General features: G+C 45.1%; 1 protein-coding gene across 1 annotated transcript in view; it reads right to left on the reverse strand.

The window, feature by feature from the left end:
- The window catches only part of LOC137531932 (musculoskeletal embryonic nuclear protein 1-like), an 86,504-nt gene that overhangs the window by 13,674 nt on the left and 57,615 nt on the right, over positions 1–15,215 (reverse strand). Inside the window, exons 6-8 of the mRNA XM_068251967.1 lie at positions 15,189–15,215; positions 11,980–12,129; positions 7,202–7,312 (exon numbers count right to left, since the gene is read on the reverse strand). The exon at positions 15,189–15,215 is cut by the window's right edge and continues 54 nt beyond it. Of these exons, the coding sequence (XP_068108068.1) occupies positions 7,202–7,312; positions 11,980–12,129; positions 15,189–15,215 (288 nt within the window). The remainder of the gene's footprint in view (positions 1–7,201; positions 7,313–11,979; positions 12,130–15,188) is intronic.

The following is a 15,215-nucleotide window of genomic DNA, read 5'->3' on the forward strand; positions in this document are numbered from 1 at the left end:
CCTCTCCCTTTCTCTATCTACACTTATGGTCTTGGTCAACTCATCAGTTCCTTTGGCTTCCAATATCACCTGTACGCTGACGATACCCAAATCTACCTTTGAGGTCCTGCCTTCGAACACGTGGATTACAGCACAGAAGGTTGCCACCAGTAGCTGGCAGCCGAATTACATAATTCCCCACCATCCACGTGGACAGGAGGGGGAATAGTAATGAACGGCGCTGGGACTTGTGCAAGAGCAGGGTGAGCTGTAGATCGGCTGTATCCTGCGCCCAATTATCTCAGCGGCGATTTCATTTGTACGCCCCGACTTGGCTACTCTAATAGCTCGTGTCCCTGTCTCAATGCAATCTCCTCCTCCATGTCCTCCAGTTTTCTAAATCACGGATATTTTTACCTCACAATTCTGTCTCTGCCTGACATCACAATCTCTGTTGATGGTACTTCAAAAATTATCCTACTCTTCTCGCCTCCACCTAAAAAAAACTGCCACATCCGCCCTTTCCTCACACAGGACACTACCAAACTTCTGGTGCTTGTACCGATTAACGTCTAGACTATTTCAACTCTGCTCTGTGGCCTCCCTGGCAACCATTCGACTCCGCTGCAATCCATCATGAACTCTGCTGCACACCTCATCCACCTCTCCTCAAGCCCTCCCCCCCCCCCCCCCCCCTTGTCAGTCTCTTCACTGACTGCCAGTTATACAAAGGATAAAATATAAAATCCTTACCCTCGCCTACAAAGCCCTTTACAACCTAGCTCCTTCCTACGTAAATAACCTTAATTCCAGGTACCATTTTACACGCAATCTCCGCTCTACTAGCAAGATTCTCCTGTCACCTGTTCTTACTCCTGCCTACAAGACTTCTCTCAGTCCTCTCCCCTCCTCTGGAACATCCTCTCCCTCAACACATCCACCACTCACCCTTTTTAGGCACAACCTGAAAAACTCACCTCTTCAGGCAAGCATACTCTCCTTTAGGACATCTGGGCAAGTGGCAAGAGAGATGGGTTGAATCAGTTATTTCTGACACGTTTTTCTGATCGATTTTGTATAGAAGTGATCGGAAATCAGATCTGACTTGTTAGAAATCATCATTAGGTCACTACAGAGCCTCTTTAACCACTTTTGCCTCCTCGACATACTAGCTACGTCCAGGAGGCCATGTGCGCTCCCGGCCGCGGATCGTTAGCCCAGGAATCAATGAATCGGGTTATGGTGCCCGATCACTGATTCCTCTCCCTCGCAGAAAAAGTGACAGCTTCTCTCGGAAGCTTTGCTTTTTCTGACTCCAACGTCCCCCTACATCGCTCTAAGCGTACATATTACGCTTAGAGTGACGTCATGTAAACAAACATGCCATCTTGTGGGCAAAAAGGAAAACTACAACTAAATGTAAAAAAAAAAAAACACCACATTTAAAAAAAAAAAAATTTACTGTTTACATTCCATCTTCCCAAAAATGCCCAAATAAAATGTTTAATAAAAAAAAACCCAAACCATTACAATAAAAAAATGTCAATATTTACCTAAGGGTCTAAACTTTTTAAATATCAATGTAAAGATGAAATATTTCTTTTTTTTTTAATTATAAGCTTGTAAATAGTGATGGATGCAAAACGGAAAAAAATGCACTTTTATTTCCAAACAAAATATTGTCGCCATACATTGTGATAGGGACATAATTTAAACGGTGTAATAACCGGGACAAATGGGCAAATACAATACGTGAGTTTTATTTATGGAGGCATGTAAACCTATAATGGACGAAAACTGACAAATGAATTTTTTCAGTTTTTTTCTTATTCTTCGTGTTAAAATCCATTTACAGTAAAGTGGCTCCTAGCAAAATGTACCACCCAAAGAAAGCCTAATTGGTGGCGGCAAAAACAAGATACAGATCAGTTCATTGTGATAAGTAGTGATAAAGTTATAGGCTAATGAATGAGAGGTAAACATTGCTTGGATGCATAAAGTGAAAACGACTGAAGGCTGAAGTGGTTAAAGCATACATGATGTGATATGGAGGCTACCATATTTATTTTTCAGAAATACAAGTTACCTGGCTGTCCTGCTGATCCTCTGCCTTTAATACTTTCAGCCTTTGCCCCTGAACAAGCATGCTGCAGATCAGGCGTTACAGATAATCTGCATGCTTGTTTCAGGTGTAATTCAGACACTACTGCAGCCAAATAGATCAGTAGGGCTTCCAGGCAACAAAAATATGGCAGCCTCCATGTTCTTCTCACGTCAGTTGTCCTTTAAAAAAGCAAGATAACAACGGGGACTAAGGTCTGGGGACTTTGCTTTCCCAATGCCAAGGACCTCTTTAATGTAACAGTGATCTCTTTTCCTTGCACCACATTAACAGATTACAGAAAAGAAAGTTTATTTTTAATATTCAATAAAATTTCAAATTAAACATTTTTAACATTTTTTTAGTGCTAAACACGAGTAAAATGAATGCTTAAAAAACACTATACATTCCCTTTATGTGCTGGGGATAGATTGATAGTGTGACGCTTTATTTGCAGCCCCTGCTGGAGACTCCTCATCTTACATCTCTGGAGCGCCCATCACACATCCTCCAACTGCGGTTCCTTGCAACGCCCATGGGTGTGGTTACCGATGGGGCAGCCAATGAGGTACTGTTCCTTTAGAATTTATGTAAATGTTGTTCATTCGCTAGTTGTCAGGCCTCAACTGATCCAATAAATAATAATAATAATACACTGGAACTGAGACAGGAAGTCTCCCCACCGGGGACAGGAAATGGTGATCATCAGACAGAGGTTCACCTCCCCACGTTTTACAGAAGTCAATCTGGCTCAGTGGGCTCTCCACTCGAAGGGGGACTGCGACACACTAGCTGTGGCTTCTTTGGCAGTAGAGGGGTCGTGAATAGGGATGGGGAACAAGATGCTAATAATTTCTGCTTGCATGCCAATATGATGCAAACCGTATGCTCTTAAAATTATAAAAATCAAATGCACTTCCTGACAATTTTGACAGTTCTCATTAAATATGCAAACGAGCTGAAATAATTAGCATATCGTTGACCGTCTCTAATTAAGAATTCCCCGAAGAACAAGCATACACTGAGCAAAGAAAAAATAAGGCTGCCAACTGTGGCAGCCAATCAGAAATCAGCTTTTGTAACTTACATTGTAACAGGGGGGGGGGGGGGGGGAAGTTAAGATACATACTTGCCTCAAGCTCTTCAGACTCCTGGTCTCCCCTCCGTCTTGCCACTGTAGTTCCCTAGCCACTCCCAGTCATGGATCGCGCTCCTGCACAGGTGCCATGGCAGAGGGCATCTTGGGCACGCATAGTTCTAAAATAATTACAATTACTTATGCCCAAGACACTCCCCGAGGGCACACAGCCTGGCAATAGCATGTACAGAGAAGCATGTGGCGTGGTGATCACACCAGAGTTCCGAACGGAGGGCTACAGTGGCAAGACGGAGGAGAGGCCAGAGGCAATAAGAAGCCTGGAGGGTCTGGAGAGCTTATATCATTAAAGCGGATCCGAGATGAAAAACTAACTATAACAAGTAACTTGTCTATATATCTTATCTGAAGTTTACACAGCATATCTAGCTGCAAACAGCTTCAACAGTTTATGATTATTTATTCATGTGATACAATGACAGCAGCCACGTTCTGTTTGTCACATGCTGAGGGCTGGAGATGCTCTCAGCTTGCCTGTGTGTAAATTCAGTCCCCTCTCCTGCTCCCCTCTGAAATCAGTGGCTAGGAACCTCCTCCTCCTCCTGCCCAGACTGAGCTCCCATAAGCCCTTGCTACAGTGCCAAGGCACAAAAGGAGCTGTGGGCGAGGCTTATTTAGTTTATAGGGAATTAGAGTATTAAAACAAAACAAAAAAAGTATTTGGCTTGAGGAATGCCCTATAAACTATATGAAAGGAACACAATTATGCAATGTGTAAAAGTTTATCTCGGATCCACTTTCAGGTAAGTATATTTATGTAAGAGTATTTTAGATCAAGACGCACAAGGATTTATACTTACCTTCGCTTCCTCCAGCCCCGCCCGGTACCCTCTTTCTGCTGCTGTCCTCCCAGTAAAGTCCCCAAAAGAATGAGGCAGGGACTACTGGCCGGAAGCATTCTGTGCCTGAGCAGTTGCAAGCCTTAACTGAACAGGTGTAGAACGCTCCCGGGGCTGACAGCTGGAGAATGAAGCAGCTCAGGAGGACGCCCACAGCAGGGAGGGGCTTTTGAGTATTCAACTACTCGAATTCAAAATTAAAAGAGCACTATAGTGAAAATTTTTAAAATGTAAAATGTGCGCAAACATATACAAATAAGAAGTACGTTTTTCCCAGAGTAAAATGAGCCATAAATTACTTTTCTCCTATGTTGCTGTCACTTACAGTAGGTAGTACAAATCTGACAGAAGCAACAGGTTTTGGACTAGTCCATCTCTTCATAGGGGATTCTTAGGGATTTATTTATTTTCAAAAGCACTTAGTGCCAGCAGGATAAAAAGTTCTAAAAGGCTTAAAATCCCTCAGGAGGTGGTGGTGGACTCGCCTTCCCGAAGCAGACAAGATACCGTCAGTTTATGACAACAGGTTTATTAATATACTCCAAAACAGTGCAACGCGTTTTACGGGTATGTTCCCGCTTCCTCAGGCAATAAACAGATAGGAGTACACAGTATGGTCTCAAGGTCACGAATAGCGCCTCTATTGGGCTCTCGGTATTTATTTTGTCTTTAACTTAGTGTATGGCAGTTGCTCTGTCCAACTGCCAAAAAACTGTGCAGTGAGCAGGGAAGCTGGTCAGCATCATTGTTTAAATCCTTTTTAAGGAATATCTTTATAAAGAATAAAAGCCTTGCTGAGAATCCCCTATGAAGAGATGGACTAGTCCAAAACCTGAAGCTTCTGTCAGATTTCTTTACCTATTGTAAGTGTGTAAGTGACAGCAACATAGGAGAAAAGTAATTTATGGCTCATTTTACTCTGGAAGAAACGTACTTCTTGTCTGTTTGCACATATTTTAAAATTTTACAATTTTTCGCCATAGTTCCCCTTTAAATGGAGGCTCGATTGCCTCAGGTGTGACCACGGGAGACGAGGGGTGACTTGCCCAGAAGTCCGTCAGGCTCTTATGCATATCGCTCCACTCGCACACGACCTATGGGACACGTTCCACGGCTCAATACCGCACTTCTGCCTTAGGGCTTGAAGGAGCAAGTGTGGTAGCGAGTGTTGGAACGAGTCCAATAGGTCGTGTGCGAGTGGAGCGATAGGCATAGAAGCCGTCTGACTTCTGGGTAAGTAACCCCCAGTCTCCCGTGGTCACACCTGAGGCAACTGAGCCTCATTTTAATATCGAATTCGAGTAGTTGAATGCTCGAAAGCCCAATGCTCGAAAGCTCACAGACTACAGGGGTGCTGGTGGAAGCCCCGGATAAGTGAAAATCCTTGTGGTTGTTTAATCTCAGGTTTACTTTATCCTTTTTACCCCCCTCAGGTTTACGTTAAACCTAAAAATGAAAGTTTACACCTATGTGGGTCAGCTCCATCTTCACGTGACCAAAGTTTGATAAAAACAGCAAAAACAATGGATGAGAATTGCGTACAGAAATCCTCCTGCGCAAAAATACAAAAGAAAAAAAAGAAACAGAACTAGGGTTTGTACCTCCAATGTATTTTGTTGTAACACACAAAATTTTATATGAAAAAAAATAGACAAAAAAGTTTTTGTCACCCTTTTTGACCTTTAGCAGAAAACGTTCCTTTATATGAAAATATAAATTAAAAAGGTGCAAAAACACATAAAGACGAACTCCGGAACACTACAGGAACCCTCGCACTGGCAGGGAGGACAGCGAAGCATTGCACAGCAACGGCTTGACGGTAGCCCTGAGAGCAAAGGATCATGGGAATGGCGTAACATTAAGGTGACGGTAACAGTGAAACAAAATTAAGGCCAAGTCATCCATGTAGGAGCTTAGGGGGAAGGGGGTTCTTAAGTATAAAGGGGTAATGCAAGACCTCCTGGTCCGGGAGGGAAAAAAAACACACGCTTAGGTTGTTCATAAATCCCATTTGATCTGTAGACACTTGAGAGGTCAGCGTCGTCCCTGGAAAAGTTCTGTTTTGAGAACAAGTAAATGATTTAGTGTTGAATACATGGAGGTGGCGTGTTCAACGGACACCTCAGAAGCCTAAGAGATGACGTCAAGGTCCTTTCCAAACAAACATCTCCAACTTGTGTCCAAGCGAAAGGGGCGTGCTGGAAAGTTTGAAAGTCCAGACTCCGTTTTGGTGGCTACCACCACGCCAAGTCCTGATTTAAACATTCTGAATCCGAGAGAAACAAGGTCATGTTCTCCTCGTCCGAAAAAAGCTGCAGAATGTATAGTCTGCAAAAGCTACAAAAGGGAGGAGAAAGGAGAGAGAGAGAAGTACCTCAAAAAGTCTTAAAAAAAATAAAAGATCCAAATCAAAGATGCGCATGTTATCCAGTATGGGGTGTGATATAATTTTCTTGCAAGCAGCTAAAATGGACATAAGACCTCATTACAGAGGAGGAGTCATGTCCAATCACGTTGTAATGCATAGGAAGAATTCTATTGGAATGCTCAGGAAAAAAAAAGATGTGCCGTCCTCCGATTGAGCCCAAACTCGTCTGAGCGCTCGTCACTGGACACACCCTTCACATTCGATGGCCTTGGAGCTGGATTTATGGTCTTCGTAAGAGTTATCTTGTTAGTAGAGATTATGCACAATTCTTAGCTAAGTTACTTTTGGGACTGAATAAGAGAGATGAGAGATGAAAAAAAAAAGGTCAAAACGGGGAAGGTGGGGCCAGCTTGCTTTACCCAAACCTGGAATGAATTGTCTGACGGAAATGGATGGCTGAACCATTTGACCATTGCAGGCAGGACAATCAAGCTGCTGCATTCTTCTCCATTCTTGGCCTACAGGAAGCGTAGAAGAGGGCGGGGTTCGTACAACCGCAGTCTTGTGCCTGATCCTTCACCCTCTCGGCAGTGAAGATCACCTGCTGAAAGCAGTCCTCATCACCCCCATCTTATGAGGCCAACAGAACATCAGAGGTAGCGCCTTGAAGGGTTCCCGAGCTCCAGAAGCCAGACTCCTCCTGAAAGTGTCAGCTCAGCGGAGGCGGAGTTGTGCAAAGTATGGGAGGGGTATCATACAGGTAGGCCAAAGCGGTGCTTCTTCTTCTTTATAGATTTTGAGTTTGTTAACCTGCGCAGGTCCTCTTCACCATCAGATTCTTCCATTTCATCATCTGCTGATATAAGGATCTAGAGCGGAGAAAGAACAAGAACATAATGAGTTTCGCCATCACCAACATGCTTCATCTATTGGTCAAACAGGGAACAAGCAGAGATGCACAGAAAACAACTTATCCACTCAAGGTTTATAAAGTTTGGCTAAAGTCTGGTAAAGATTAATTGCGAACAAGAGCATATACAAAACTGGAAGAAAAAATAAAAAAAAGGGGGTTAACCTTTTAGCAACCAATTTATTTAAAGGCTTGCAAGTACTCCAAGCTTTTAATCTTGTTTGTTACATTTCCCTGCCTCTAATTAATACTGCTGTTATGTGTATTTATGGCCACTTGTCACTAGGGGGCAGTGTGAGGCAATAACAGAGGACATCTGCTTGCAGTTTCTATGTTTTCTGCTAGAGAGAGAGATGAAAGCATTCCAAGAATTTACAGCACAGTGAGTTCTGCTGACTAAAGTCAAACGCAGTGCACTTATCTCAAATGAGAACTGCTGATGGTTTAAAGTTTTTTAAACGGTTTGACAGCAGGAAACAGTAATTCCTATTTTGTCAGTAATCCCCGGTGCCTGATTGGTTGCTGCTATTCTGCTTTAGTAAATCACCCCTACAGAAGTGAGGAAGGACTAGTTTCATGGTACAATAACTTGAACCACAAGAAAGCCTCATTTTTCAGGGTTATGGTGGGAGCACTGAAGACATGTCTTGCCTTTTTTAGCCGTTAGGACATCGCACAATACAGAAGGTAGCTGTGTTAAGTGGAACAAACCCTGCCAACATAAACATGCCAACAGCAGCTCTGCCGCGGCTTCATAAAACAATGAGGGCACTGTTTACACGCACATGGTTAGGAACGCAAACTGATTATTACTTGGGAAGAAGAATACAAATTTCCTTCACGGTAATTATAAAATGCGGTATGGAAAATGAATTGTCAGCGTACAAGAACGCAGGAGACGGCCGCATGGGGGTTAAAGCAAACCTGAAGCCAAATTTTTTTTTAGATTATTAATTGTATGTGTAGTGCAGGTAAGAAACAGAACATTAGTAGCAAAGAAAGAAATCCCATATTGTTTTCCAGTATAGGAAGAGTTACACTTCAGTTATCTAAGCAAAAGAGCTTCTTGTATTGGATCCGATGCTGTTTTCTAAAGCACTTAAACAGTGAGAGACCGCTTGGGATAAGGATTTACTGCAGGGAGGTCCAAAGGGTCATTAGCTCTGCTGCTCTGTTTCATAGTAAAAAGCTATATAATTGGAAAAAAAATAGGATACTTTTCTTTGCTACTAATGTTCTATGAATTATCTGTACTACACATACAGTTCATTAAAAGGTTTTTTTCACTTTAGGTTTGCTTTAAAGGGAACCTTAACTGAACGGGGGGTATAGAGTTTTACTTACCTGGGGCTATTACCAGCCCCCTGCAGCAGTCCTGTGCCCTCGGCGCCGCTCTGGAATCCTCTGGTCCCCCACTGTCACTTAGTTTCGTTTTTGACGACTCACCAGTCGCCGGCCGCCATGCGTATTATTGGACGCATTCACCAATGCAATTAGCGCTATTGCGGACCGCAACGCGTACAAAAATACGCGTTGCCGCATATCTACGCGTGCGGAATGCGGCAACGCGTATTTTTGTACGTGTTGCGGTCCGCAATAGCGCTAATTGCATTGGTGAATGCGTCCAATAATACGCATGGCGGCCGGCGACTGGTGAGTCGTCAAAAACGAAACTAAGTGACAGCGGGGGACCAGAGGATTCCAGAGCAGCACCGAGGGCACAGGACTGCTGCAGGGGGCTGGCAATAGCCCCAGGTAAGTAAAACTCTATACCCCCCGTTCAGTTAAGGTTCCCTTTAAAGGCAATATAACTTCCACAACATCTCCAAATCTATGTTGCCTAATTGAGGTCCTTGAGTCACTTAAAGATAGCCTGAGGTGGGCTTAAAAAATGAAGAAAAAAAATTAAAAGTAGGCTACCTGATCCATGCGGGGGCTGAGGGGATCAGGTAGCCGCAAAAACCGCCGCTCTCGTGGGCTGCAATGGCCCACTTTCACGACCTATAGGTCACGACACTGCACTGAGAGACTGTCTCTCACTCTCAGCGTGCAGGGAGGAGGGGGGAGTGGCAGGGGGTGCGGCCAGGGATAGAGAGCTGCCCAATGGCAGCTCAGGAAACCCTGCAGGAACACCCCTGGTGGGCGTTTTGAAGAGAGAATGCCTCTCCCTGTGTTTACCTCCGAGATAGCAAACACATCTTGTTGCTAAACTCGTGTGTGTGTGTGTGTGTGGAGGGGGGGGGGGGGGGCATAGAGCAGCGTTGGGGGGATACAGTGGCATGTCGTTAGGCAGAGAACACGCCTGCCTCTGTGTCACATCTGCCCGCCCCAGGTTCTTTTTAAGATAGTTAAACATTTAAGGAACAGGTTTTTTTTTTTTAATATTCTGCAAAAAAACATCTCTGAAATAGGTTTAAAAATTCAATTTGCTGATCCAATGCACTTTCCTCACAATTTTTATTGGCCCGATTGCAAGGTGCATACAATTTGTATTCAGGCACACGTGATTTGAGAGGGTTATGGAGGCTGCCATATTTATTCCCTTTGTAAACAATACCAGTTACCTGGCTGTCCTGCTGATCCTCTGTCTCTAATACATTTAGCCATAGCCCCTCAACAAGCATGCAGATCAGGTGCTCTGACTGAAGTCAGACTGGATTAGCTGCATGCTTGTTTCTGGTGTGTGATCCAGACAGTACTGCAGCCAAAGAGATCAACAGGTCAGCCAGGCAACCGGTATTGTTTAAAACATATATAGCATTAATATTACGTTAACTTTTCTTCTTGACCCTAGTTGAGTTTATTTCCTATGGATGCTTTCTGCAAATGTTATATTTACTTCACTTGACCCTAGAGGCATTTTATCATTGTAGACTGCTGACCTTTAACCTTTTCTGTTTTGAGATATTCTGTGTTATCCTTGAACCACTGCATATATTATGGCCCATGTTGGGACCTATTGTTGGTTTCTTTCTCTAGGTTTTTATATTAATGATCTAATTATCAATTTTGCAAAATAAAGACAAATCTAAAATTTGCTAGGAAGCCAGAATTACTAGCATCTTACGGAGTAACCCTTTAAAGCTGATTTTGCCCTCTTCATGTAGGCCATGAAGAATACCAGTTAAGTAGCTTGTCTAATCCATTCTGCTCAGTTAAATAAAAGCTTCCTGTCCTCAAAACTCAAAAAAGGAACAGGACATTAACCATTTCAGCCCGCGGGGATTTTTCACCTTATGCATCAAAGCAATTTTCATCTCCCATTCATTCGCTAATAACTTTCTCACTACTTAACACAATTTATTGATCTAGATCTTGTTTTTTTCCGCCACTAATTAGGCTTTCTTTGGGTGGTACATTTTGCTAAGAATTATTTTTTTATAAATGCATTTTAACAGGATTAATAAGAAAAAATTGAAAAAATTCATTATTTCTCAGTTATCGTCCATTATAGCTTTAAAATAATCCATGCTACCATAATTAAAACCTATGTATTTTATTTGCCCGTTTGTCTCGGTTATGACACCATTTAAATTTTGTCCCTATCACAATGTATGGCACCAATATTTTATTTGTAAATAAAGGTGCATTTTTTCCGTTTTGCGTCCATCACTATTTACAAGCTTATAATTTAAAAAATGTTTGTAGTATACCCCCTTCACATGCATATTTAAAAAGTTCAGACCCTTAGGTAACTATTTATGTTTTGTTTTTTATTGTAATTTTTTTTTCCATTAAAAATTTTATTTGGGTAATATTTTGGTGTTGGAAATAAACAGTTAATTTTTAATGTTATATGTGTAAATTGTAAAAAATGTAATGTAAAAAATATGTAGATGTAGTTTTACTATTTGGCCACAAGATGGCCACCTTGAGTTTTTTTTTCTCCTTGTGCTTCTCGCTAAAGCGGAAGCACAAGGGGGACATGGAAAAAATTTTTTGCAGAAAGGCTGAAGCCTCTAGTAAGAGCGCTTCGGTTTTTCTGCTGGGGACACGGATCGGTGATCGGGAACCATCACTTCGCACTTCGGCGCACCCGCAATCGCGCCGAAGTGCAGCACCGCAGCAGAGCAGCCGCCCGGACCTGAGGCTCATGTCCAGGCGGCAGAAATGGTTAATAGTGGCATTTAAGAAAAATTTACAAATTGCAGATCCCATTATCTAGTTTTGGCCATGGGAGGTGATGGCTGCATCCCAGTAGTGTCAGTGTACTCTTATCTAGAGTTGGCCATGGGTGGTGATGGGTGTATCTCACTAGTGTCAGAGGACTCTGTTGTCCATAGGAGGTGATGGCTGCATCCAAGTAGTGTCAGTGTACTCTTATCTAGAGTTGGCCATGGGTGGTGATGGGTGTATCCTAGTAGTGTCAGAGCACTTTGTTGTCTTGTGTTGGTCATTGGAAGTGATGGATGCATCCCAGTAGTGTCAGAGGACTTTACTGTCTAGTGTTGGTCATAGGAGGCGATGGGTGTACTCCTGTCAGATGGCATTAGCCAAGTCGTTGGCCTATATCAATATCACAGTATGGGATTGTGTATGCCCATTCAAGCTTTGCCAAGTCCAATATATTACAAACATTTTAGAGTCAAAACCCAAATTAGAATGTGTAATATAGGTTTGGCTTACTTCGGACTCCGACTCATCATAAGAGGCTGCCCGTCGGTATCGCACTTTGTTACCATTCCGAGATTCGGGGCTCCCATCTTTTTCTTCTGATTTAGCTTTTGTCTTTCCTTTCTTCATTAGAAAGTTGTCCACCACCCAGAACATCAACGCCTGAAGATAAGAAGCATAGGAACTGAATTCATGGCAGCATTTATTTTTTCTCATCCCCCCCCCCCCCCCCACCACTACAAAAACTAAGAGAAGCCTGACCACCCACCAAAATCCTTACACCTATAGTATATACCCCAAGTTCCATTGAAGATGTCTCTCTGGGGCTTCAATGACTTCTAGAGGAGGGAACCCACGTCAGAACAGACACACAGCAAGTCCTGAACACTTAGCAATGAAAAATGATCAGGTTGCCACCAGAAAACACCTTTGGTGCCTTAGTGATGACCTATTCATCCTTTGGATACCTCAAGGTGGTCACCAAAGTTTGGGAAGAGTTTGGCGGTTACTGGCACCAGGCTGGTGTTTTCAGAAGAGCTTGGCGGTTACTGGCACCAGGTTGGTGTTTTGGGAAGAGCTTGGCGGTTACTGGCACCAGGCTGGCGTTTTGGGAAGAGCTTGGTGGTTACTGGCACCAGGCTGGTGTTTTGGGAAGAGCTTGGTGGTTACTGGCACCAGGCTGGTGTTTTCAGAAGAGCTTGGTGGTTCCTGGCACCCGGCTGGTGTTTTGGGAAGAGCTTGGTGGTTGCTGGCACCAGGCTGGCGTTTTGGGAAGAGCTTGGCGGTTACTGGCACCAGGCTGGTGTTTTGAGGAGAGCTTGGCGGTTACTTGCACCAGGCTGGTGTTTTCAGAAGAGCTTGGCGGTTACTGGCACCAGGATGGTGTTTTGGGAAGAGCTTGGTGGTTACTGGCACCAGGCTGGTGTTTTGGGAAGAGCTTGGTGGTTACTGGAACCAGGCTGGTGTTTTGGGAAGAGCTTGGTGGTTACTGGCACCAGGCTGGTGTTTTGGGAAGAGCTTGGTGTTTGCTGGCACCAGGCTGGTGTTTTGGGAAGAGCTTGGTGGTTGCTGGCACCAGGCTGGCGTTTTGGGAAGAGCTTGGTGGTTACTGGCACCAGGCTGGTGTTTTGGGAAGAGCTTGGTGGTTACTGGCACCAGGCTGGTGTTTTCAGAAGAGCTTGGCGGTTACTGGCACCAGGCTGGTGTTTTGGGAAGAGCTTGGTGGTTACTGGCACCAGGCTGGTGTTTTGGGAAGAGCTTGGTGGTTCCTGGCACCAGGCTGGTGTTTTGGGAAGAGCTTGGCGGTTACTGGCACCAGGCTGGTGTTTTCAGAAGAGCTTGGCGGTTACTGGCACCAGGCTGGTGTTTTCAGGAGAGCTTGGTGGTTGCTGGCACCCGGCTGGTGTTTTGGGAAGAGCTTGGTGGTTACTGGCACCAGGCTGGTGTTTTGGGAAGAGCTTGGCGGTTACTGGCACCAGGATGGTGTTTTGGTAAGAGCTTGGTGGTTACTGGCACCAGGCTGGTGTTTTGGGAAGAGCTTGGTGGTTGCTGGCACCAGGCTGGCGTTTTGGGAAGAGCTTGGCGGTTACTGGCACCAGGCTGGTGTTTTCAGAAGAGCTTGGCGGTTACTGGCACCAGGCTGGTGTTTTCAGGAGAGCTTGGTGGTTACTGGCACCAGGCTGGTGTTTTGGGAAGAGCTTGGTGGTTGCTGGCACCAGGCTGGCGTTTTGGGAAGAGCTTGGCGGTTACTGGAACCAGGCTGGTGTTTTGGGAAGAGCTTGGTGGTTGCTGGCACCAGGCTGGTGTTTTCAGGAGAGCTTGGTGGTTACTGGCACCAGGCTGGTGTTTTGGGAAGAGCTTGGTGGTTGCTGGCACCAGGCTGGTGTTTTGGGAAGAGCTTGGTGGTTACTGGCACCAGGCTGGTGTTTTGAGGAGAGCTTGGCGGTTACTTGCACCAGGCTGGTGTTTTCAGAAGAGCTTGGCGGTTACTGGCACCAGGCTGGTGTTTTGGGAAGAGCTTGGTGGTTACTGGCACCAGGCTGGTGTTTTGGGAAGAGCTTGGTGGTTGCTGGCACCAGGCTGGTGTTTTGGGAAGAGCTTGGTGGTTACTGGCACCAGGCTGGTGTTTTGGGATGAGCTTGGTGGTTACTGGCACCAGGCTGGTGTTTTCAGAAGAGCTTGGTGGTTACTGGCACCAGGCTGGTGTTTTGGGAAGAGCTTGGTGTTTGCTGGCACCAGGCTGGTGTTTTGGGAAGAGCTTGGTGGTTACTGGCACCAGGCTGGTGTTTTCAGAAGAGCTTGGCGGTTACTGGCACCAGGCTGGTGTTTTCAGGAGAGCTTGGTGGTTGCTGGCACCCGGCTGGTGTTTTGGGAAGAGCTTGGCGGTTACTGGAACCAGGCTGGTGTTTTGGGAAGAGCTTGGTGGTTGCTGGCACCAGGCTGGTGTTTTCAGGAGAGCTTGGTGGTTACTGGCACCAGGCTGGTGTTTTGGGAAGAGCTTGGTGGTTGCTGGCACCAGGCTGGCGTTTTGGTAAGAGCTTGGTGGTTACTGGCACCAGGCTGGTGTTTTGGGAAGAGCTTGGTGGTTACTGGCACCAGGCTGGTGTTTTGGAAAGAGCTTGGCGGTTACTGGCACCAGGCTGGTGTTTTGGGAAGAGCTTGGTGGTTCCTGGCACCAGGCTGGCGTTTTGGGAAGAGCTTGGTGGTTGCTGGCACCAGGCTGGTGTTTTCAGAAGAGCTTGGCGGTTACTGGCACCAGGCTGGTGTTTTCAGAAGAGCTTGGCGGTTACTGGCACCAGGCTGGCGTTTTGGGAAGAGCTTGGTGGTTGCTGGCACCAGGCTGGTGTTTTCAGAAGAGCTTGGCGGTTACTGGCACCAGGCTGGTGTTTTCAGAAGATCTTGGTGGTTACTGGCACCAGGCTGGTGTTTTGGGAAGAGCTTGGTGGTTACTGGCACCAGGCTGGTGTTTTGGGAAGAGCTTGGTGGTTACTGGCACCAGGCTGGTGTTTTGGTAAGAGCTTGGTGGTTACTGGCACCAGGCTGGTGTTTTCAGAAGAAACCTGAGGAACACTTTGAGATGTTATTCACATGGTGAGGCCCACAGTGTTTTCACTCAGCAGCCAGACTGGAGACTGGGAAAGGGAGGTGGTATAGGGTGGATCCCTGTAATGCCAGGTGGGCACACATGTAATAAATCATCAGTAAAGTGAAGGCAAACTTACATTAACAAAGAAGGGAACGATAAGCAT

The sequence above is a fragment of the Hyperolius riggenbachi genome, chromosome 9 (genome assembly GCF_040937935.1).
Source record: "Hyperolius riggenbachi isolate aHypRig1 chromosome 9, aHypRig1.pri, whole genome shotgun sequence".
NCBI lineage: Eukaryota > Metazoa > Chordata > Amphibia > Anura > Hyperoliidae > Hyperolius > Hyperolius riggenbachi.